Below are 24,501 nucleotides of genomic sequence, written 5' to 3'. Positions count from 1 at the left end.
AAGAACTCCGTACACCTGATTTATTATTTTTGTCACTCCCATTAAAGACCTGGGAAAGACAGGGTCCCCTTCCTCCCCCGCTGGCCTCACGCTCTCCCGCCCTCGCTGGGTGACCCTGTGTGCCCACAGCAGCTGCTACGCATGCCGCTGCAGTAGGAGCCTGGACACGAGAACCCACGGCCTTGGAGACTGTAAGAACCGCCCTGGCTCCTTCCCGTCCTGGCTGAGGCCCCTCTTCTCCTCTCTGCCCTGCGTCCTGTCCCAGGACTCAATCTGAGTTGAGGGGGCAGCAGGCATCCCGCAGCCCGGCAGCTCCCTGCCCATTCACAGGAGCCGGGGCAGCACCCCAAGGAGAGGCTCCCGACCCCCTCTCATGTCCGGGGTCGATGCAGGAGGCGGGGGGAGGGGGGGACGGTCAGCCTTACTCGGCTTCACTTGGGGGCAAGGCCTCCTTATCTGGGAGGCTGAGCCCCAAACTCTGGCCTGCCCCTTCGTCCACTGTCAGGCCCCACTGGCCAGCATGCACACGGCACATCTCCATTCTGAGGATCTCCAGGGGGTGCTGACTGCAGCCTGCCCTGGGGCCACTCAGGGCACCTCGGGCGGATCCTTCCTGCTTCTCTCCAACCTGCCACATGCACTCAGGAGGGAGCTCTGGGCTCTTGGAGCCAAGGCACCCCAATAATAGCAGGAGGAAATACTGTTACACCAGGCCCTTGGCTCCCAGCCAAGCAAATACCCTGGCAGGGACCAGAAATATAGTAATATCGGTTCATATTCTTGAGGAACCTTTCATTTTTCAAAACACATTTTCCATCAGTTGCTTGATGCCCAGAATAAACTTGTAAAATACTCTCATCTCGGTTGGCAGAAGCGAACATGGAGGCAAAGAGAAAAGCAACTTGCCCAAAGTTCAACAAATTTCCTGAGCCCTGTGCTGGGATCTTTGCCACTCCCCAGGGCAGCTCGGGAGTGCCTCGGGCTCCTTTACTCATTCAACCAACACTGGGAGCTTTTTCAGGGACACAGTGAACAAGACACACAGCCATCCCTGGCCTCTTGGAGTTGCGAGTCGGGTGCGGAGACAAGCAACACACTCGTTGACAGAAGAATTCAACAACCACAGGCTCAGAGCGAGAAGGCTCAGAGCGGCGAAGGGCCGACTCCAGAGGGGGCTGGGGGAGGGGGATGACCAGAGAAGGTGATCAGGAAAGTCCCCTCGAGGGAGATATGTACACTCAGACCTGGAGGGCAAGAATCAGTCACCTTGGGGAGAGCATCCCAGGCGGAGAAAGAGAGAGAGCACCCCTGAGGTTAGCGAGAGCTGACCTGTTCAAGGACAGTTTGTGAGTCAAATAGAGAGCTGGCCTGTTCAAGGACAGTTCGTGAGTCAAATAGACAGGGTCCAAGCCACACCCAGGAATTGACAGAGGCCGTGGAATGAAGGACGTTAGGTGTGCGTGGAATGCCACCCCACCTGCACATGTTTCAAAGATGCTTCAGGCTGTTGGGTGGAGAACAGGCTGGAAGGAGATGGGAGAGGAAGCTGCCACCCAGGTGAAAACAGGGACTGGTCAAGGGTGAGGAGGCGCTGATGGAGGAATGGGAAGTGGAGGGTGGGGGATTGGGGGACAGCGAACAGGACCCTACGGGCCAGCAGGCGTGGACACATCAGCCCAAGGGAGGGTGAGGACCGGCTCACCTGAGAGGAACTCCCGCACCTGCCGGATAAGGAGCCGCGTGCGTCTGACATCCTCCTCCATCTGGGAGCGGCTGGCGCTCACCTGTGTCTCCAGGCGCTGAGTGTCCGACTGGACCTGCGAGGCGGCCTCCTCCGCTGCCCTGATCTGCGGACACACACTGTGGGTCAGCGGGGGTCAAAGCTCCCGAGGGAGCCTCTTGGCGGCCCCCATGGAGGGGGTGGGGGTCTGCAGGCATCGGCTACCCAGGATCCACCTGGGAGACGTGTAACTAGTTTTGTTTGGCCTCACAAGAAGTGATGTAGAAACACTGGCCTCCATCTCTCACTTGCCGTGATGCCTGCCGCCTGCTAAGTCACTTAGGTCATGTCCGAGTCTTTCGTGACTCCATGAACTGTAGCCCACCAGGCTCCTCTGTCCATGGGAATTCTCCATGCCAGAGTACTGGAGTGGGCTGCCATGCCCTCCTCCAGGGGAAACTGAACCTGAGTTCCTTATGTCTCCTGCACCAGCAGGCGGGTTCTTTACCACTGGAGTCACCTGAGATGCCCCACTGGCTGTGGGGCCATGCGGGCAAGTCAGCCGACACCTCTGGGATTGTGTCTCCTGGCTGCCAAACGGGAGCTCTGACTCGCCCGGGGGCTCTGTCCCCTCTGCCTCCCCCGACTACGGGTGCCCACCGCCACCCGCCACACCTACCATCTGCCTGGTCTGCTGGAGCTGGGCGCCGAAGGCCCGCAGCTGCTCGGCCACCTGCCCCGCCGTCCGCAAGGCCCCGCCTGCCCTGGGGAGGGCGCCTCTGCAGCGGGAGCCACAGGCCGTGCCGTTGTCTCGGGGACAGAGCTCCCCAGGGCAGGCTCCCGGGGTGCAAGGCATCTCCCTGGAGCCCCCACAGAGCTGCGGAGAGATGGGGGTGTCAAAAGGGGTCCCCGAGGCTCTGCAACAACCACTCCCATCCCACACCTGGGAAGCCAACAGACATCTCTGTGGCAACCAGGCCCCCAGAAACTGGTTGGCGTGGTTGCTGCTGAGCAGCCCATGCAGGGGCTGAGGGTCAGGATGGGTGGGGTGGCGGTGCAGGCTACACAGCCCCCATGGGAACGGCGGGGCAGCCGTTGGTGTGTGACAAGCCGGGCCAGGGGGCCAGAGGGGGAAAGTCGGGCTCTGCAACAGGCATCACCTGGTTGATGGTGGGCGTCAGATCAGGCACGGAGGCCATCTCCAGCCTCAGGGCCGCGAGCTGGGGACCACCGGCTCCTGGTCCTCCTACCACCTGCTGCTCCAGCCTCTCCGCCTCTCTCCGGCTATCCCTGAGCTGCAGCAACCGGCGGGAGCTGTCCGAGACCTGCTGAGCAGCCTGGGATGACCGCTGATGGGCTGCAGTCAGCATGCGGAAGGCTCCTGGTGCAGGAGGGGAAAGAACAGAGGTTCACTGAGCCAGCCCTGGACCCCCCAGGCCAGGAGGCGGAGGACCAGCGGGAGGGGAGCTGAAGCCTGGCCCGGCGTGGGGTCTCCATGCTCCCCCCTCACCCCGCTCACCTGAAGGGTCGGCACTGCTTATCTTTTCAAACTGCTCCCTCTTGCTCTGATATGTGACGAGGAGGCGATTGAAGCTCCTGTCCAGACTCCCCAGGTCTCCCGGGAGGGACAAGGTCTCCTCCTCCAGGGGCAAATCAAGCTGTAGGCCCTGAAGCGTCCGCCTAAGGTAGGGGGAGAAGTTTCCACTAAAATACAGGAGAGGGGCTGCCTCCCCAGACCCAGCCATGCCCCCGGAGAAACAGCTACCAAGTCAGGAGAAACAGAGGCCATCAGGGAAAGCTGCAGACGGGAGAGGATTCTGCCACGCTAAAGCCAGCATCATCTCCCTCCATCCATACGCAGGCAGATCCAGAAAAACCTCTCTCTCCTGGATGGGTGTGAGCCTAAGGCTCCCAGCTCTCCTCTGCGTCCCCACACCAGCTTCCACAAGGAGCTTCCCTGACCCTCTCCTCCTGGGGTCCCTACAGGCTGCCATCAGCCATGCCTAGACCCTGGGCACCCGGGTCTCTCCTCTCCCCACCAGGGCTCCCAGAGCTGCTGACCTGTCAGTCCATTTCTGCCCAAATGGGGTCAACTGCCCTGACCCATGGTCACTGAGTTTGCAGAGACTCCCCCCTCCCCGGCCCTCTGCAGCTCCACCTGACCAGTCCCTGCCACTAGCCTCCCTTTCTCCGTGGCCAGCCTCTGCTCCACGTGCACCATCCTTCAGGAGGCCCCTCCAGGCCGGCACGCCCAGCCCATTAGATACCCACAGGCTCCCTGCTCAGCTCTGAGACCGAGGCCAACCGCATACTGGGGTGGCTCGGGCCCCCCATGGTCAGCGAGTCAGCGAGGGCTCAGGGAAGGCAAAACTCATTTTGAAAACTTCGGAACCAAACCTCACTGAGAAGAGGCCTCTGCTGGTAGGAGGGGGCTGTGGGTGGGACCGCTCCCATTCCAAAGGCAAACACAAGTTATTTTCAGAGCCCTGCCTCTCGGATGCCCTCGACCAGGGTGACTCATCCAGAGCTGACGCCCGCAGGAGCACCAGGCGCTTGGGCTGGCGCCTGCACTCCTGGTCCCCCACTCTGCCCCTCTGTGGATAGCTGGTTCTGTCATGTCACCAAGCTGTGCCCATTCCCTCACTGGCAAGACCGACATAGTAACACCCATCCCACCAACCTCCCAGGACTGCAGTGACGATGAAAAAGAGAGGCGTCCAAGAAAAGGCTTGAAAGTGAGACGTGGAAGTTGCTCGGCCTTATCCGACTCTTTGTGACCCCATGGACCAGCCCTAGACAGACTAATCCTCTGTCCATGGGATTCTCCAGGCAAGACTACCAGAGTGGGTTGCCATTCCCTCCTCTAGGGGATCTTCCCGACCCAGGGATCGAACCTGGGTCTCCTGCATTGCAGGAAAGTTCTTTATCTTCTGAGTCACCAGGGAAGCCCTAGGAAAAGGCTTGGTAGATGGTAAAGGGCTGTAAGCAATATGGGCCCCTGCGTGGACTCCAACAGCTCGGTGGGGAGAGGGAATGACCTGATGGAGAAGACGGCATTGGCCACCTGGGCCACCTCCTCCTCCGTGACCAAGGCATCGCCGAGGGTGGCTTGGATCTGCTCCATCTTGCTCTTTGCGTCCAGCATCCGTGAGGCCAGGCCATGGTCCTCCAGGCCCGGCTGGGGCCACAGGCCGGCGGAGGCGTTGCGGAGGCCGGCCAGGCGGAGGGCCTGCTCCCGGAGGCCGCCGTCGTAGGTCTGGAAGCAGGGGTGGCAGGCCACGCACACCGGGGCGCGGTCGCAGTAGCCCCGCTGGCACTGGTCGCAGCGCGGCCCCGTCAAGCCGGGGCGGCAGAGGCAGCGGCCCGAGGCCTTGTCACAGCCTGGCCCCTCGGTGCCCCGGAAGTCGCAGTCACAGGCTGGGGCGGGAGAAAGGATGGTCAGGGGTCAGCGCTCCAGGCGCGCGTCTGCCGGGGAGCCACGGCGAGGGCAGCGGGGCTCACTCAGCAGCCCCTTCGTGCAGGCGCGGCCCCGAGCTTCGCTCCCCCAGCGCACGCGCACTCTGACCCGCACCCGCTCTGGCGGGGTGGGCACGCTTGCTCTCCCGCCATCACTGGCGCAAGCACCCGAGGCAGGGTGCCCCTTCCCAGGCGAGGAAGCCGAGGCCCAGAGACGGGGAGCAACCCCGCCGGGGGCAACAGGGCTGGGAACAGACTGGGGTCTGCTTGCTCTTGCCACCACTTGCCAAACTGACCACCGCGGGGCTCACTTTCTGCATCCGTGGAGAGGGAGGAGGGGGTTGCCCCACAGCTGGGAGACGCTTTCTCAGGGAAGAGAGGCGCAAAGCAGCCCTCCTGTCACCGGGACACGGGGACACGGGGACATGGGGATGGGCTAGCAGGGGACAAGTACTCTCACGGGCTGCCAGGGCCCAGCCCCCGTGGACCAGACACCACAGACCCACACGCCCCCCAGCACAAGCGCACCCGAGCACGCACCCCCCACGGGGTAGCCCCCGCCACTCAGACAGCGCACCTCGGCATCCCGCGGCTGCCTCTCCATAGGTCCTGTCGGGACACTGGCGGATGGCTGCGGCACGGCAGGTCAGGCCCCCGAAGCCTTCCCGACAGGCACACTGCCCTGTGAACTGCGGGGGAGAGCGGGTCAGCGAGCGGGACTCCCCGGCGCACCCGAGCCGCAGGGGCTCCCGCCAGGACACAAGCTCCGCAGTCAGACCCAGGACGGCCCCGCCGCAGGCGCACGTATTCGGGCCTGCCAAGGCCGAGAGCCACAGGGAGGGACGTTCCGGGGGCTCTCCAGGGGCGTGGGGGCCAGCCCGCAGGTACCTGGTTGCACTGGGGGCCGAGGGAGTTGTGCGGGTCGCAGGCACAGGGCTCGCAGCCCCGGCCGCTGGCCAGCTTCCAGTGGTGGGGGGCACATTGGTCACACTTGGGGCCCACCACGTGGGGCAGACACAGGCAGCGCCCAGTCTCCTCGTCACACGGCACGTCCCGCCGGGCGCCCAGGACACTGCAGTCACACCCTGCACAGGAGAGGGGCCGCTGAGCTGGGGGCGGGGCACCCAGATCTGTCCCCACCACCCCCCAGAGGACACGCATCAGGGAGGCGAACCCGGCGGGGCCGCTCCCCCGCAGAAAACCTGGAAAGCCAGGCCGCCACGCTTTCCCTCCAGTCCCAGCACCTGGCCACTTGGCCAGCCGCCCGCCTCCCCCGGGGCGGGCTCTGTCCCCCTTCCAGGCCAGGCCTGCAGGAGGCTGCTGGCACAGCCCCCGGCACACCGCGCACGGGGAGCAGGGCCGGCCCCAGGGCCGCTGCCCCGCCCCACGGCAGGCTGGGACCCTCTACTCACGGTGGCAGCCCTGCGGGTTGGAGAAGGTAAGCCCCGTGAACCCCGGCTTGCACAGATCACAGCGTTCCCCCTGCACGTGCTCCTTGCACACACACTGGCCAGTCAGGGGGTCACAGGGCGCTCCAGGCACTGCCCCGTCGGGATCACACTCGCAGGCTGCAAGACAAAGGCGGCACCAGGGAGGCAGAGAGGAAAAGCAGAGCATTGGGAGTGCATTCTGGTTCAAATTCTTATCCCCCCCACCCCACTTCCTGGCTTACGACCTGACCACCTTAGTCAAGTTATTTAAGGTCCCCTGTGCCTCAGTTTGCTCATCTATAAAATGGGGATAATTATATAACACTTATAGGGCCTCTTATGAGGAATAAAGCAGGTAGCACAGGGCTTGGCACGTGTTGCTGTGCTGTGCTGTGCTTAGTCGCTCAGTCGCTTCTGACTCTTTGGGACCCCGTGGACTGCAGCCCGCCAGCTTCCTCTGTCCTTGGGATTCTCCAGACAAGAATACTGGACTGTGTAGTCTATTCCTTCTCCAGGGGATCTTCCCAACCTAGGAATCAAACCGGGGTTTCCAGCATTGCAGGCAGAGTCTTTGGAACTCATTGCAATGTGGATTCTCCTGCATTGCTAGCTGAGCTACCAGGGAAGTCCTTGGCACACGTTATGTAGTACAAAAGTTTCAGTTGGCATGATATACTGAACAAACCACTCTGTGGCCAGCACTGAGCTGGGCACTCTTACGTGTTGCCTTATGTAATCCTATCACAACCCTGAGAATTGACCATGCTTATCCCTATTGTACAGATGAGGAAACTGAGGCTCAGAGATGTTCCAATAACATACTCAAGGTCATATGGCAAGTAGTGCTGGAAATAGAAGTCAAACTCAAGCTTTTCTCATTCTTTCCATAAGCAGATAATATCAACAGCAAGTGAACCAACTTTCTTTCACCCTAACACCAGGGCCCCTTTCACAGCTTTCAAAATAGAGACTCTTACTTCTGGAAAGTTTTGCCTGATTAATCCACCTGAATCAGAGTGCTTTCGATTCAAATTGTACAAACTCACTGGCCCTCGCTGCATGCGTACTAAGTCGCTTCAGTTGCGTCTGACTCTTTCAAACTCCACAAACTATAGCTTGCCAGGCCCCTCTGTCCATGAGATTCTCCAGGCAAGAATACTGGAGTGGGTTGCCATTTTCTTCTCCAGGGGGTCTTCCTGACCCAGGGATTGAACCTGCATCTCTTGGGGCCCCTGCATTGCAGGTGGGTTCTTTACCGCTGAGCCACCCAGGAAGCCCCACTGACCCCTGTGAATGTGTTTAGTCACTCCTGGGTCTCTTATGTTTCTTCAGTAAACATTTCTGGAGCATCAGTTATTCATCTGTCATTGTGCTAGGGCCCAAGGTTACAAGAATAATCCCTGCCATAGAGGAGTTCTTAATGCTGGCAGAAACAGAAAAATAAGCTAGCCACATTACAACCTGGTTCAGTTCAGTCGCTCAGTCATGTTCGACTCTTTGTGACCCCATGAATTGCAGCACGCCAGGCCTCCCTGTCCATCACCAACTCCCAGAGTTCACTCAGACTCACGTCCATCGAGTCAGTGATGCCATCCAGCCATCTCATCCTCTGTCATCCCCTTCTTCTCCTGCCCTCAATCCCTCCCAGCATCAGAGTCTTTTCCAATGAGTCAACTCTTCTCATGAGGTGGCCAAAGTACTGGAGTTTCAGCTTTAGCATCAGTCCTTCCAAAGAAATCCCAGGGCTGATCTCCTTCAGAATGGACTGGTTGGATCTGGTAAAGGCAAGTAAATGGGCCAAGTGCGCCTTCATTTTCCTGTGTGTATGGTTTCTACTACCAAACAGTCTGTGTGTTTCCTGACAGCAGCAACTGTATCTGATATTAACTTTTTTCTTTCCTATGTTCAAAAAGGGCTTCCCTGGTGGCTCAGATGACAAAGAATCTGCTTGCAATGCAGGAGACCCGGGTTCAATCCCTGGGTTGGGAAAATTCCCCTGGAGCAGGGCCTGGCAACCCACTCCAGTATTCTCACCTGGAGAATCCCAGGGACAGAGGAGCCTGGCAGGCTGCAGCCCATGGGGTCGCAGAGTCGGACACGACTGAAGTGACTAAGCAGCAGCATACTCAAAATAAGTTCTACGTAATGACTGACTGACCAATTGACTGACACCCAGAGAGGCTGGGTGACTCGCTTAGGAAGGCACGGCCAAGTCAAAACAATTGCCCCCAAGTCTTCATGCTTCCTGAGGGCATGTGAGTCCCCAGGGACGTGTGCTCTGTTGAGCCCAGAGCAGATTAATAGACAGATGAGCCCCTACTCACGGATACAGGTCTCCTGAATGGGAGCCCCAGGACGCCGGTTCCGGAAGTAGTGCAGCTGACAGCGTTCACAGTTCCTGCCCTCAGTGTGGTCCCGGCAGTTGTCACACACACCTCCATGCGCCCCCTGGCTGGCAGCAAACACGGCTGGGTCAAAGTGACATGTCTCTGAGTGTCCGTTGCAGTCACATCCTGAAAAAGGAGATTCCTGGGGTTGAACACTAGACCGGCATCGTTGGCATCTGCAAAGCATGCTCCATGCTAACTCGCTGGCATCCCCAGTGACTCTGTAAGATGCCCAGGTCTGAAAAACGGGAAACTGAGACCCAGGGAGGCTTGTCTAATTTATTTCAGTTCATACAGCCAGTAAGAAAGGAAAACGGAGAACATGGGCCTCCCGACTCCCAGTGTGGGGATTCATCCCAGGATGATATCCGTGTGGGGCCAAAGAGAGAGCTGTTCAAACATCCCATGCCAACCCTCCCCTACTGCCACCATGGGTCTCCTGCTGGGTCACTTTCCTTCTCTAGGCTGGGACCCTGGCTGTCCTCATTTATGGAGGGAAGGGCCCTGCCCCCAGGGGCCCATCTGAAAGAGAAAGAATGACAACAGGGAGACCAAGTGTGACCTACACAGGATAAAGCACTGGAGAGGCTGGAGGAAGGAGGACCTGGGTTAGCACAAACGGCCTGTGGCATCAGAAGTATGAACCCGCCCGTGGTCCCTGTGAGGTCTGGGCGGTGGGAGGATGTGACTCACAGGCCCTCTCCTCCCCAAAGAGCAAAGAGAGCTTTAGTTACGGGGCAATCGGTTTAGATTTAAGTATTAATAATAAAGACGAGATTCTCCCCGTGTCCCAGAGGAGGTCATCATGGCCCAGAGGGGCCAGCACCCCAGCCAGTGGTTGCAGGGGAGGTGGGGGTCCCAGGCTCATACTCTGGCATTCGTGGGGGTCCTGGTCTTCCGCGGGTCTCCAGGGCCGGTTGTTGTAGAAGGGCGCGCAGCGCTCACAGTTGGGGCCGGCGGTGTTGTGTTGGCAGACGCAGACCTCATGCACCTGGGGGCGGGGCCATCGGTCACCAGGAGGAACCATCACAGGAGCGTCCCAGGGACAGACCTGCCCTCTCCGCTCTGACCCTTCCGCTCGGCTTAGACCCCAGGGTCCAGCTCGGACCCCAGCTCCTCCAGCCTGCACTGAGCTCCTCTGACACTCCCAGAGGCCGGCTTGTGTGGTGCACATGTGCGTGTGTACGTACATGTGTGTTTGTATGCATGCACATCTACACTGCTCCTCCTGTTGGGTTTTTAAAAGCCCGGTCCTTGCATTTGGCCATCCCCATACCGCCCAATGCAAAACAGCGCCTGGAAGGTTGCTCCCACAGCCTTGTTGGTAAACTGCAATTCTTGTGGGCCCTCTGGAGATTTATATTCCAACAAGCTATGACTGCAGTTGTTTGGCTAATGAGACTGTGATGATGAATTGTTACTAGACTCATTAAGGTACAGAAATAGAATAGCAATTGTGTGCTAATCGTCCTCCAAATTAAGCTCACCACCCACTGGCTGGCATCGAGGACCTGCACTGTGCTTGCTCCATGCTCGCCCTCCACTTGCCCCTAAGAGCACAGCTGAGCTGACCTGGCTGCTCCCTGTACAAGCCCCACGTCTCCCCACCTTGTGGCCTGTACTGATGCTTTGCTTCCTTCCTAGAAGTCCCTTCCCCCTCTATTCACCAGCAAGATCCTTCCCAGCTGGAATGGCACATCCTTCATCAGGCCTGCCTGCTCCCTCTAACTCCATGGATTTCAACTCTGGATGCACTTAAGCATTATTTGAGGAGCTTTATATATATAAATGCCCAGGCCCAACTCCATCCAATCTCAGGGACAAGGCCCAGACATCAGTCCTTTATAAACTGGTGTTTCCATGGTGTAGCCAGAGTTGAGAACCACCGCGGCTGGGCAGGCCCTCGCCCTCCTCTACATTCTTATATGCCAGCGATCACACTCAGCCTGTGTTCTGGTCTTGTGTTTTGGGGCCCTAACGGCTGACACATCCGTGGTGCCAGTGTCCCTCTGGCCTCCTCTGCAGCCTGGGGGAAGCACTGGCCCAGAAAGTGGAAAGGAAAAGGCTGCACAATGTTCCTGTCCCCTTATTTTCCCTAGCAGGCCACCTGATAGGATTTCATCGTGTGCCTTTATCACTAGAACAAGTATCCTGCTCCTGATTGTTAATATTGTAGAAGCAGGAAAGTGAAATGACAGCTCCCTCTGCTTCTTGGTCCAAGGGTCTCTCTCCTCTGCTGATGGCTCTCAAGCCTGGCTTCCCAGCAAACGCCCCTGGGTCACTTGTTAAGCTGGAGCTTCCCTTTCTATCCCTGACACATCTGACTCAGCTGCTCGGGGGTAAACTTAGCATCCGTGTTAGCCGCTGTTCTCTCCTCCTGTCCCATATCTCACCTCTAAATGGGACTTCAAAGTCCCCCAAACCAGGGACTCTCAATCCTGGCAAGATGTTAGAATCACCGGGAGCTTTAAATAATAATAATACAATTAGAGTGTCTGAGGTAGGGATCCAAGTGATCTTTTTAGCTCCCCAGGAAATTATGATATATGATCAGGGCTAAGAATCAATGCCTTAAGCTCCCTGCAATACCCATGCATATACTTCTACTTACATGTATACTTATACTTACATCTATATTACTGAATAAAAATCATCTCAAATAATAAAGCAGGTCCAAAGAAATGCTACCAAATGGGACCTTGAAAACGATAACCATTTACACTCATCTTCGCCATCGCTAAAACAGTAAATACTCAAGTCTTCAATCTAGGGCCCCACCCCTCTCCAGGGGTCCCGAGGATGCCCACAGTCTGCCACGCCCACTCCCCTCTCCCTTCCCACCCTGGGCTGCCACCTGCACGGTGCTGGAGGGGCTGGCAGGAGTTCTGGAACTGGGGGCACAGCGGTCCGCATGGCCATGACAGAGGCAGCTCCCTTGCAGACGCAACTGGGACACAGCGTAGTAGGCGCTGGGAGGGTGGTAGCCCCTCTGGGGCACAGGCGCCAGCTTGGTGAAGTTGACCCTCAAGTTGGTGATCTCCCCCAGCTCTGCGGGGAACGAACAGCAAGGAGGGAGGGGGCAGGTATGGGGGGGAAAGGAAAAAAAAAAAAAAGAATTTAGACACAGAGTCTTCTAGGGCAGGACAATAAGGAAAGGAACTCTGGTCTCACTACCCATCTTCCCCAAGCCTCCTACAACAGAAAAGACCCCCCACAACACTGACTCAGGCCTTATGAGTGGTTGGCCAGCACCATACCCCTACGAGCTTAAGCAGGGCGGGTATTCAATCCAACCATGCTGACAGAGGCAGCAAAGACTAGGAAATGTCCATGATCTGAGCTACAAGCCTATTTTGTTCTCTATCCACAGTCCCACGGGCTAGAGGAGTAGCCACACTGACCTTGAATTTTTTGACTTTGTGTGGCTGGGATCCCAGAGGCTAAATCCATAAGGTTGAGCCGGACCTGCAGAGAGGTGGGGTAAGGGGAGACCCAGGAAGAGGTGAGCTGTGGCCAAGCCCAGAAGTCCTCTTTTCCATTTGATGCCCTGCCAAATGTCTTGAGGGTGTCCAGAGGGCTCCTTCCCAGGTGGCACAGGGGTAAACATATGCCTGCCTACGTGGAGCCGCAAGAGATGTGGGTTTGATCCCTGGGTTAGGAAGATCCCCTGGAGGAGGAAATGGCACCCCACTCCAGCATTCTTGCCTGGAGAATCCCATGGACAGAGGATCTTGGCGAGGACAGAGGACCCCTACAGTCCATGGGGTCGCAGCCAGACATGACTGAGCATGCACTCACACGTACTTCTCCTAGAGGGGCCACTGTTGGGGAGCTCAGGAAAGATAGCAAGGCTCTGCCCAAAGGAAGGGGAGGGTTCTCATGGATTCCCCAAAGCCTGGATGACCACGTGAGTGACGGAAAGTGGGAAACCTCTCCCCATGCCTATTTTTCAGGGTGCCCTCTCCTACCTTGGCCCCATTCAGGTGCCCGTTAGGCCTCTGGGGCAGAGTCTGGCACCGAGCATCCTGCCAGCCCTGGGGTTGGCCCTGGTGGACCCAGGGGAAGGCAGAGCCGCAGTCAGCAGCCAGGTACTGGTACACCTGCCAGGTCTTGCCGAAGTCCGAGGAGCGCTCGATCAGCAAGCCAGCAGGCACGGGACCCTGCAGGGACACACAGTCGGGGGGTGAGGGAGGCCTGAGTGATCCCGCCTGGGGGACACGGTCACAGAAAGACACTTTTAAGTGCTGGCGGCCCCTGAGAACCCCAGTGAGGAGGGAGAAGGAGGGCTGCACGGAGCAAGTGGGCTCAGGGGCACTGCGGTCTGATCCTGCTGGCAAACCACGGGCCCCAGCAGGTTTTCCCTGCTTCTGCAAACTAACAGAAAGCAGATCTGACTTCCAGAAGGCACGATCCCTACTCAGTCCACCACCCAGGCAGTGAGTCCAGAAAATTCTCCCACTGGGCTTCCTACAGCCAAACACTGATTCTGTCCTTTCCTCTTTTTTCTCCCACATCCATGGTCAGAGCTCAGGTCCCTGATCGTGCTCAGCCTGGATTCCTGCAACAGCCTAGAACTCAAGCCCAGCCTCAGCCTTTCCAAGCCACGCCCCCACACTTCACCTGCAGGGTTATCTGATCACATGGCTCCCTGCATGAGACCCTTCGACGGGTCTGCACTGGCCTACTTCTGCCCTCAGTGATTCCATCCATTTCTCATGGCTCTCCGTGTTGTCTTTATGCTGACAGCTCCCAGCTTGGAAAACTTCTTTCGGTTCAAAAACCCAGCCTCCACACAAAGAGAACTTCCTTTCTAAAATGTAAAACGGGCTATGACTCTTCTCTCCTCAAATCCTTCCAATGGCTTCCCCACTGTTTCTTTCCAAGCTTTATTGAGATATTATGGATGTGCAATATACGCCAGTTTAAGGTATATCAAATGTGATGATTTGATAGTCGTATATATTACAGAATGATTAATACAATAAAGTGAGTTAACATGTCTATCCTCTTACATAATAATCTTTTCCTGTGTCATGACAACATTTCAGGTCTACTCTCTTAACGACTTCCAGGTGTCTAGTACAGTGTTAATAATTATAATGCTCACCATGTTGTCCATCAGATCTTCAGAACTTATGCATCTTATACCTGGACCTTTATATCCTATGAGCAGCACCCCACACCCATTTCTTCCTCCCTCCAGCCCCTGGCAATCGCCATCTTCGTCTCTATGTTGATGAGTTCAGGTCTTTAAGATTCCCTATATAGGGCTTCCTTGGTGGCTCAGACGGTAAAGCGTCTGTCTGCAATGCAGGAGACCTAGGTTCGATTCCTGGGTTGGGAAGATCCCCTAGAGAAGGAAATGGCAGCCCACTCCAGTACTCTTGCCTGGAAAATCCCATGGACAGAGGAGCCTGGTAGGCTACAGTCCATGGGGTTGCAAAGTGTCAGTCACAATTGAGCGACTTCACTTTCACTTTCTTTCATATATGTGAAGACATGTGGTATTCATCTGTCTGTCTTAGTTCACTTAGCAGAATGCCCTCAAAATCCATTCATGTTGTCCCAAGATCTCCCTCCTTCTTCATGGCTGAATATTCTAGACTCCGTGTGTGTGTGTGTGTGTGTGTGTGTGTACACACATGTGTGTGTGTGTGTGTGTGTGTACATGACATTTTCTTTACCCATTCATCCATTGATAGACACTTAGGTTGTTTGCATCTCCTGGTTATTGTGAATAATACTGCGATGAACATGGGCGTTACAGACATCTCTTTGAGACAGTGACTTCATTTCCTTCCAGTATACAACCAGAAGTGGGATTGCAGGATCATATGGTAGACTTTTTTTCTAATAACCTTTTGAGGAACTTTCATGCTGCTTTCCACAGTGGCTGCACCAGTCTACATTCCCTCTAAGAGTAAACAAGTGTTCCCTTTTCTCCACACCCTCACCAACACTTACCTCATCTGTTTTACTTTGGCCGCACCACACGGCTTGCGGGATGTTCCCCGACTACAGGGATTAAACCCAGGCCATGGCAGTGAAAGCCTGGAATCCTACCTGCTAGGCCACCCTGATCTTGATGATAGCCATTCTGACAGGTGTGAAGTGCCAGCTCATTGTGGTTTCCACTTGCTTTTCCCTGATGGCTAACGATGCTGAGCATCTTTTCATGGACCCGTTGGCCCTCTGTACGCCCTCCTTTATCAGAGGCATTATCTATGAGGCATAGAGGATAGATAGAGGATTATCTATCCAAGTCCTCTGCTTGCTCTTCCTGAATAAATCTGAACTCCTGACCGTGCCACTGTGCACCTCCATCTCCTCACGCCCTCAGTCACAGCCCATTTGCTCCCTCCTCAGAGCCTTTGTTCACGTGGCTTCCTTGGCCTGGGATACTCCTCTCCCCTGGTGGGTTCTTTCTTTTGTTCTCAGCTAAATGTCACTTCCTCACAGAGATCTTTTTATACCCACCTAACCTGCGTTCTTCTGCCCACACTCTGCCCACCCACCGCATCATTTCCTATTCTGGGATCTCATCTGCTGCCGTCGTAAATGTCACCGCAATTTCCCATTACTTATCTGTTGGTTCCCTGGTTTTTTTTTTTTTTATTATTTTTCTCCCACCAGATCAGGGTTTCCCAACCTTGGCTTGGCACTGTTAATATCTGGAGTTGATTAATGCCTTGCCATGGGGACCAGCCTCGTCATTATAGGATGGTTAGCAGCACCCCTGACCTCCATGCACTAGATGTCAGTAGCTTGACCACAGCTGTGCCAACCACAAATGGGTCTATAAATGGCCAAATATAACCTGGTTGAGAGCCACGACAGTAAACCACAAGCACCCCGTCCAGCTGGTTCACAGTTGTGCCCCAGCATCTAGCACGTAGTAGTCATTCAGTACATTTGCTGAATGAATACACGAATCTTTCATCCACTCTCCTTCTCCCCATTCCCACCTGTAAACTCATCTCTCTTCAGTCTGTAGCCTCCCATATCCTTACCTCTCACCACCATATACACATTTGCCCTTCTAGACCCTGTGTGCATTCTTTTGCCCCCTCCCCCAATTATATACATTCTTGTCTCTTGCTTCTTGGTCTTTGTACTTTGCTATTCTCTTTGCCTGGAATGACCGTAACCTTCTCCTGGGCTATTACCGGCCTAAGAAGTTTCATCTTTCTGTGGGTGTATTCTCTGACCATCCCCACCAAAGAGAGATCAAGCTGGGTGCCCCCTTGCTAATGTCCCTAGTACTTCTTCCTACCAGCATCAGAGCACACGTCCCACTGTCTTGCTACTGGTTCTTTGTCTTCTATATATACCAAAGCAACTTGAGGATTGTGATCTAGTTTTATTCAGCTGTTTAGCAACATATAATCGATGTTCAATATGTGTGTAGCAAGAATGGACAAATAAACGAATGGGTGATGACAAAGCAATAAGACTATGAGTATCCATCCAAATGAATGTTGCCCTTCATAGTTGTCATCATTAGGGACTGGGCATTTATTCAAATGGCTCTAGCATTTCTCAAAATACTTGACACCTATTCTTGAGGCTTCTTTGGTGACTCAGAAGGTAAAGAATCTGCCTGCAATGCAGGAGACCCCTGCACTGGGCCAGGGGTCTTCCCTGGAGACCCTGCACCTTCCCTGGGTCAGGAAGATCCCCTGGAGAAGGGAATGCAACCCACCCAATATCCTTGCCTGGAGAATTCCATGGACAGAGGAACCTGGTGGGCTACAGTCTATGGAGTTGCAAAGAGTTGGACATGACTGAGCAACTAACACTTTCCCTTTTATCATTCTTGAGGTCAGGTTCTTACAGCAACTTCCTCAGTCATATAGGATATTAGGTCCTATTGCTTTATATTCACAGTTCAATATTACCTATCCTGATCATCTATTCTCATCAACCAAGATTTATCATTAAATATTTGAATATTCCTGTAGAAGGAATAAAATCAAATCTCTGTAAAGGAAAAGGAAAGACCCTGTCACTAATGAATGAAAATGTGCCCTCCAAAAGGCATATCTCCAAAGGCTAGACTCAAAGCAAAACCTGACAAGTAATGGCACTGAACGAGCTGATGGCTCTGAAAGCACATCTCACATGTGGCTTGGCCAGTTCCTTGCTGTTGGTTAAACTCCATCTCATCAGCAAAGTTATTAAAACAGAGTATACACAGAGTATACACAACCGTATACGCTGTCATTACACAACTGTATAAGTATAATTGGTCTTGGAAGAGCTGAATTAATTAGATGGGCTAAGGATGGGAGGTGCAGAAAGGTAGAGGATAACAGGGGGCCTGGAGGTGCCACTGATCTCCCGGAAGTGGTGCCTCTGCTATCACCATGATATAGGCTCAGAGTTAAGTGTTGCCCCAACCTGAGGAAGAGAGACCCACCCCGCATGTGGTACCATCACCTCCAGCCTGAGCTCCCCATGAGTCCAAGCCCACATGGCCCAGAGTCCCCCCTCTCTTATCCACTGCCATACCCAGGAAACACACCTTAAAATCCATCATGATGTCCTGAAGCTGGAATTTCCCGTCCAGGTCCAGCTGCAGAAAGACAGGGCTCACATCTGGAAAGACACAAAACCCAGGAACTTTAGAGCAGAGACTGTCTACCTTCTCAGGCTCCAGGAAATCTAACTCTGATTTTCCCATCTCCCTCTCAGAGAGGCGTGGTACCAGTACGTTTCTACCTATAGCACTTACTCAAGATCCCATGTCTTCTCGGCCAAATTTTCTTCCCACTGTCCCTTGATGTCTTTAAAACCTTTAGACTTTCAACTCCTCAGCCCAACACAGATCTGTTCCCAAAGCCCAGTTCCTTCAGCAAGCCCACTGTGACCAAGTAGGATGAAATGAAGGCATTTCTCTCTCTTCTCACCTTTTCATTAACCTCCAATAAATTCTTCTACCTACCACATCCGAAAGGCCTCAAATACAAAGACAGAAGGTTCTGCTCACCAGCCACCCATGTCCCACCACCATAAGAAAGACATGGGAAAACCCAAAGGGCCCCAGGGAACCCTGCACATCCTACAGGAGCCTCATGCATGGGCTCCTGGAGGTGGTGGCAGGCGCTTACCGTTCTGTGACTGCCACCAGCGCATGGGGCCCGAGGATGAAACCACGTTCTCCACTCGGTGACCGTTGTAATTGTGAGCCATCCTGGAGTCACACTTGCAGCATTTCATCTGCCACTGCGGAAGACATCAGAGACTCACAGGTGGGGCCTTTGTATACTGGGAATTCTCTCTGTGTATACTGAGAGCCCAGAACATTCTCTCCATGGAAATGCTCCCCTAAGGGATTCATAGATTTCATTAATACATTTAGAACGACCAACTTCTCAAAACAAGACTAACTGGTCATCTTTCCATTTAAGTCCTCTATGTCAGCCCCCAACACATAGCTAGGTAAATAGTAAATAGGTGCTGTGGTTGGGAGAGAGGTATGAGGCTGTAAAAACTTAATTTTTGTATATGACCTTGCCTCAGAGAGAAATGTGAAAAGAGTGCTAAGGGCGAAAAGAAGAAAGAAGGAGAAGCTCACGTTGATTTAGAAGCCCAGCAGGCTACAGTCCACGGGCTCAGACATGACTCAGTGACCAAACTACCACCACCACCATGTCCTAGGTGTAGGCTAGAGAGTTTTATCGCTCATCTCACTGAATCCTGGCAGCCTGGGGAAAGTGGAGTTTCTTAGGATTAGGAAAGGGGACAGCAAAAAGGACAAGGGAATTTGGGGTTCCAGTCCTAGCTCTCCTCTGTCAATTGAGTGGATATTGAAGTAGAGTCATTCAATCATTTGACAATATTCATTAAGGCCATACTACATCCTAGACCCTGCTCTGGGCTCTGGAGTTGTAATAGTGAACAAAATAAAGACCCAGCCATCAGGAAGCCAACATTCTAGTACCATTTAGATGATCTTAAAGGCCTTCCAGCACTTGACATCTGTGACTTTAGGATCTTTCCCAGTTTGGCATCCCCTACCCACAGGAGTCATGTATGGATGTGAGAGTTGGACTATAAAGAAAGCTGAGCACCGAAGAACTGATGCTTTTGAACTGTGGTGTTGGAGGAGACTCTTGAGAGTCCCCTGGACTCCAAGAAGATCCAATCAGTCAATCCTAAAGGAAATCAGTCCTGAATATTCATTGGAAGGACTGATGCTGAAGCTGAAACTCCAATAATTTGGCCACCTGATGTGAAGAACTGACTCACTGGAAAAGACCCTAATTCTGGAAAAGATTGAAGGCAGGAGGAGAAGGGGACAACAGAGGATAGATGGTTGGATGTCATCACTGACTCAATGGACATGAGTTTGAGTAAACTCTGGGAGTTGGTGATGGACAGGGAGGCTTGGGGCATTGCAGTCCATGGGGTCGCAAAGAGTCAGACATGACTGAGTGACTGAACTGAACTGAACTGACCCACAGGAGAGAAGCCCAGGATGTCCAACCAGATGGAGCTTTGTAGGCAGGTGTCCCAAGGTCAGGAAGGAGGAGGAAGTCTGCAGCCTTGGGGCTGAACGCAGGGTCTCTTCCCCATGAAGATCTGGGTTAAAGTGGGCAGCCAAGGAGGAAACAGCCTCACCAGGGATGTCCCCCCAAAACATAACCTTCCTTGGTCTGCCCATACCCTGGAGTGAGACAAGAGACTGAACTGAAGCCCATGGGCTCCAGAGCAGAGCAGAGGTCATCAAGGAAAAGAACACAGCCAGAGGATTGGCCCTTGTTCTTTTAGTTTGTCCATAATGTGTGAATGGGCATACATTTGCACATGTTTGCATGTGTTTGCCCTGGCTCATACACACACACACACACACCACTGAGACATCATGACCTTGCCTAGGTTCTTCACCCAACACACATACAACCTGTTTTCTCTGAGTACCCACAGTCCCAAACCTTGTGTCCAGCAGAAAGAACACTTTTCAGAGGGCTCCAGATTAACACGCATGTTAGAGCAAGGCTTGGACGAGAACCTCTCTGAATTGCAAGTCCTTCTGGGCAGAGGCGATTGTACCTCCCCACACCCCTTGCCTCTGTTTCCCCTAAGCCTCCACCCAGCAGAACCAGGAGAAAGCTCAGGCAGCCGTCTCTGAGGCTTTGCAGCCCCTGAACCTTGGTCCCATCCAGGGAAGGCCCTAAGCTGGGGAGGATGATCCATCAGAATGGGTGTTCTGGGATTCTGGGATTCTGAACACGTGGATCATCTGAACATGATCCACATGTTCAGCAGACACGCTGAACCTGTGAAGCTGACAGCTCAGTCCCGAAGAGAAGAGTTAACGTGCCAAGTCCGTGCCTTGAGTTACAGAAACTCCTCACCCAACATTGCTCTTCCCCCAGCGCCACTGAGCAAAGCCTGGAACAGTGGATGAAGCCTGGAGGGGAGCCAGGAGTCCTGGCTCTGTGAGCCTCTGCTTCCCACCCCATTTTCCAGCTCCCACCACCAATCTGCAAAACAAGAGGATTGTCCCCTTCCTGGAGCTTGGAGCTGTCCTCATCACTTCCCAAAGTGCTTTATTAAACTATAATTTTGGTATGATATAAATGAACCTATTTACAAAATGGAAACGGACTCAAAGACATAGGGAGTAGACTTATGGTTACCAAAGGGGAAAGGTGGGGGGAGGGGGTAGGAGGGTTAAATTAGGAGTTTGGGACTAGCAGATACAAACTATTACATAGAAAACAGATAAACAACAAGGTCCTGCTGTATAGCACAGGAAACTATAGTCAATATCCTATGATAAACTGTAATGAAAAAGAATTTTAAATGATTATGAAATACTTGAAATACTGTGGGGAGATGTTTAGTGCTCACTTAATGGCTGGCCGCATGCCTTATATAAAACAGCAGCCACTGTCCACCCTTTGCCGGGCTACATTCCTCTTCACAGTAAGATCTCTACTTGACACGCTGTTCATTTAGTGTCTGTGCGTTTGCTCCCAGTGTTTATTTGCCATCTGCCTCCCCCTGTTAGAATGTGGACTCCACAAGGGCAGAACTTACTTTCCTTTATGCTGTATTCCAGCTGCTCAGCAAAGTGCTCAGCACTTAGTAGGCCCTCTGTAAATACTTTTGGAATGAATAGTAAATGCTCACGGAGAAGGCGATGGCAACCCACTCCAGTGTTCTTGCCTGGAGGATCCCAGGGACGGGGGAGCCTGGTGGGCTGCCATCTATGGGGTCGCACAGAGTCAGACACGACTGAAGTGACTTAGCAGCAGCAGCAGCAGCAGGAAATGCTCAGGAAAGGCTCGCACTTTCATTTATATTATTGCTTGACCCTCCCTTCCTGAGTTTAAAGAGAGGGGTGAGAGAGTGAGGACATGACCAAAATCAACATGAAATGACTGGAGTGCCGACCACGTGCTAGGTACTGTATCAAGAGTTTCAGTGCAATAACCTATTTAAGCCTGACGACCACCCTACGTGTAATATTATTCCCATTGCAGGTGTGAGAAGACTGAGGCTCCAAGAGGCTCTGTGACTTTCCCGTTAACTGATGGCCAGTGCCGGCACCAGCGCCAGACAGGATCCCTCCGCACGCCCTTCTCTGCTCCTCCCCTCCTCTTCTTTCTCTCTCCTCCCCTCCATCCCTCCCTCTCTGCCATCCTCTATTCTCCACTAGGAAACATTTGGGAGCACTGACATTGCAGCAAGGAAGCACGGTCAAGGGTGACCATCTCTGTCTGACCCACAGGGCTCGGTCCGACCCTGCAGCTGACCACAGCAGCGAAAATGCTCTGGGAAGAAAGCTAGTTTGTCAGGCTAACCTCGCTCAGTTAGCACGGAGACTGCACGTATGTCAGCGGCTAACACAAATACCTGAGCACTTAAAATAATCCTTTCTGGGCAAAAGCCACCTCTTGCTGGCATCTGAGTCTCCTCTAGGATCCTATTCTGGTCCCTGGCAGCAGGCACGCCCTCCTCCCCACTTTGCCCGGCCTCCCAGAGGCAAACTTCTCCACCGCCCATCCTCTGTCTGCGCTCAGCACGTGTCCCGTGGAGAGACAGGGGCCAGCTGCCTTCCGGTGACCTGTCATCCGAGCTCCTCTGGGCTTGCTGGGAACGGATTCCAGCCTGTTCTCTGGCCAAGAGAGTGCCAGAGACAAGGCTCTTTTTTTCCTTGGGCCGTGGGACACGAAAGCTAGAACAGCCCAATCTGGGACTTGGGAAATGCCCTTGATATTAAATGATGGAATATTACGTAACTTTTGAAAAGACTGTTGACAGAAAGATTTTAATTGCATGGGGGAAATGCTTACAATGTTTTATGAAAAAAAATTATAATGTTTTATGAAAAAAGTTGGGCATAAGCTTGTATATATATCATGATCACAAATACATATTTTTTAAGGAATCAGTAGGTAGAAGGCAGTGCACCAATATATTAGGTTGAACCCAACAAAATGGCTAATATTGAGCTATCTTGACCCACAAAAATGGCAACTGCATACGGCTTAACCTAATTACCTCTGGGAAATGGGATTACAGGTAACTTTTTTTTCTTAGTTATTTTTTAATAACTTTCAATGCCTTGAATATATATTAACTTTTATATCCAGGCCTTGTTTTAAACAAACTCAAAAGGCCCAGGATACTCAGCATGGGCTTGCCACCCTGTGTCCTCCCTGTCTTCACAGTCAGTCTGGGGCACCCCAGGCCTCCGCCACCTGCCTCCACATGTACAGACAGTGATGACGGATCAGATGGGCTCATGAGCTGAACACCTACGTGCCTTCATCACAGTAACGTAGCTAAAGGAGGGATTTATCTCAATCCTCAGACACAGCCTAAGCCTCCAGGCTTGGGACAGGTATTTTAAGCAGCTCTGCTTGTCAACCAACTAGAGGGAAGGAGACCTGAAATAGGGCGGCTTATGGCACAAGCCCGCATGAAGACAAGCTGCCAATTCCTTCTCTTTCTGGGCCTCAGTTTCCCTTTCTATTTTATTCCTGTATGTCTACATGCAGTATGTGTGTAAGAATGTGTATGTGAGTGTGAGTGTGTGTGTGTGTATGTGTGAAAGAGAGAGAGAGAGATTCTCAACACAAGGCCCTTCCCCTCATGTGTGCTACATGCCTCTGTCTCTCCCGGAGATGGAAGCTCCCAGCCGCAGCTGCCTCCCTCTCCAGGGTCATTTGGCCAGCACTGCCCTGGCCGGACTACCTCAGAGATGCAGCGTTATTATCCATTCAGTCTGTCAGGCCTCCAGCCAGCTTGGCTCCTGCTCATTCTCCGTCTGGAAAGGCTGGGCCTCTTCCCTTATCCTGGAGCTTTCTAGAAGCTCAGCAGTCTGGCTGGAAGACAAACCAGAGAACTATGGGAGGGCAAATGAGACAGCGGGAGCCTCAATCACAGTGGAGAGGGTGGAACAAGGAAGGCAAGGCAAATCAAAGCTCTGTGTCTTAGCAGAAAAGGGAGCAAATTCTGGAGGGAAATGGGAAAACAGGCTCTGCTTAGCCATGGTCAGCTCCCTCCCCCCGAGCAAGTCAGAGACGGCCTATGTCCAGCTAAGGAGCTGGAGTCAGGGTCATGGCTGTCAGCCAGGGCCAAAAGAAAGACAGCCGGAATCAAAAAAAAAAAAAAATGCAGCTGCCTATAAGACATTCCCTCCACTTCAGCTTCCTCATTGGTAAAGTGCAGGGGTGGGATGAGATAATGAAGCTCCTTCTTGCTCTAACATGTTATTAGAATTCTCCCCAACTCCAGCTTATCTGCTCAGAGGTTAAAGACACTCCAAACAAGAATGCAAAAGAAGCAAGAGAAAAATAAGACATTGGCCAAACATGCTGCTGGAGAAGCACTCTTCCCAGCAAAGTGAGCAGGGAAAGATGGACCCTGAAGGCCTCGGTCAGCAAGGTCTCCACTAGACTCCCACTGTGATCCGTGTGTGTGTGTGTGTGTGCGTACTCAGTCATGTCCGACTCTTTGCAACCCCATGGACCGTAGCCCAGCAGGTTCCTCTATCCATGGGATTTCCCAGGTAAGAATGCTGAAGTGGGCTACTATTTCCTACTCCAGGAGATCTTCCTGACCCAGGGATCAAACTGGCGTCTCCTGAGTCTCCTACTTGGCAGGCAGATTCTTTGCCACTGAGCCACCTGGGAAGCTCCTCTGATCCACAAGCCTCATCATTTATATGTCAATGGATATTGCCAGCAAAGGTGAAAACTCAGGGCCTGTTTTGGGGCCAGGTGGGAGTGGAGCCCCAGTGCTATGAAGCACTGTCATGAACTAACATCCTGACCAAAGCCTTAACTCAGTACAGCTCTTATCTCCATCGAAACCAAGTTCAGAAAGCTCAGTTCTGAAGCTGATGACCAAAATGATGAATACCACAACACTGCAAAATTATACTGCATGAGTATAATAGCTGAGAAAAGAAGAAAAGGTAAAGGCAAAGAAGAAAAGGAAAGATATAAGCATCTGAATGCAGAGTTCCAAAGAATAGCAAGGAGAGATA

At 53.4% G+C, this 24,501-nt stretch overlaps 1 protein-coding gene across 1 annotated transcript in view; it reads right to left on the bottom strand.

Moving 5' to 3' along the window:
• The window catches only part of LAMB3 (laminin subunit beta 3), a 191,276-nt gene that overhangs the window by 8,393 nt on the left and 158,382 nt on the right, over positions 1 to 24,501 (bottom strand). The window contains exons 5-19 of the mRNA XM_055583108.1: positions 18,104 to 18,218; positions 17,518 to 17,591; positions 12,962 to 13,153; positions 12,395 to 12,458; positions 11,848 to 12,041; positions 9,864 to 9,984; positions 8,931 to 9,119; positions 6,589 to 6,744; positions 6,065 to 6,261; positions 5,754 to 5,865; positions 4,759 to 5,137; positions 3,240 to 3,400; positions 2,881 to 3,101; positions 2,400 to 2,597; positions 1,703 to 1,847 (exon numbers count right to left, since the gene is read on the bottom strand). Of these exons, the coding sequence (XP_055439083.1) occupies positions 1,703 to 1,847; positions 2,400 to 2,597; positions 2,881 to 3,101; positions 3,240 to 3,400; positions 4,759 to 5,137; positions 5,754 to 5,865; positions 6,065 to 6,261; positions 6,589 to 6,744; positions 8,931 to 9,119; positions 9,864 to 9,984; positions 11,848 to 12,041; positions 12,395 to 12,458; positions 12,962 to 13,153; positions 17,518 to 17,591; positions 18,104 to 18,218 (2,518 nt within the window). The remainder of the gene's footprint in view (positions 1 to 1,702; positions 1,848 to 2,399; positions 2,598 to 2,880; positions 3,102 to 3,239; positions 3,401 to 4,758; positions 5,138 to 5,753; positions 5,866 to 6,064; positions 6,262 to 6,588; positions 6,745 to 8,930; positions 9,120 to 9,863; positions 9,985 to 11,847; positions 12,042 to 12,394; positions 12,459 to 12,961; positions 13,154 to 17,517; positions 17,592 to 18,103; positions 18,219 to 24,501) is intronic.

The sequence above is a fragment of the Bubalus kerabau genome, chromosome 5 (genome assembly GCF_029407905.1).
Source record: "Bubalus kerabau isolate K-KA32 ecotype Philippines breed swamp buffalo chromosome 5, PCC_UOA_SB_1v2, whole genome shotgun sequence".
Lineage (NCBI taxonomy): Eukaryota > Metazoa > Chordata > Mammalia > Artiodactyla > Bovidae > Bubalus > Bubalus kerabau.
This window is presented reverse-complemented; position numbering and strand designations above follow the sequence as displayed.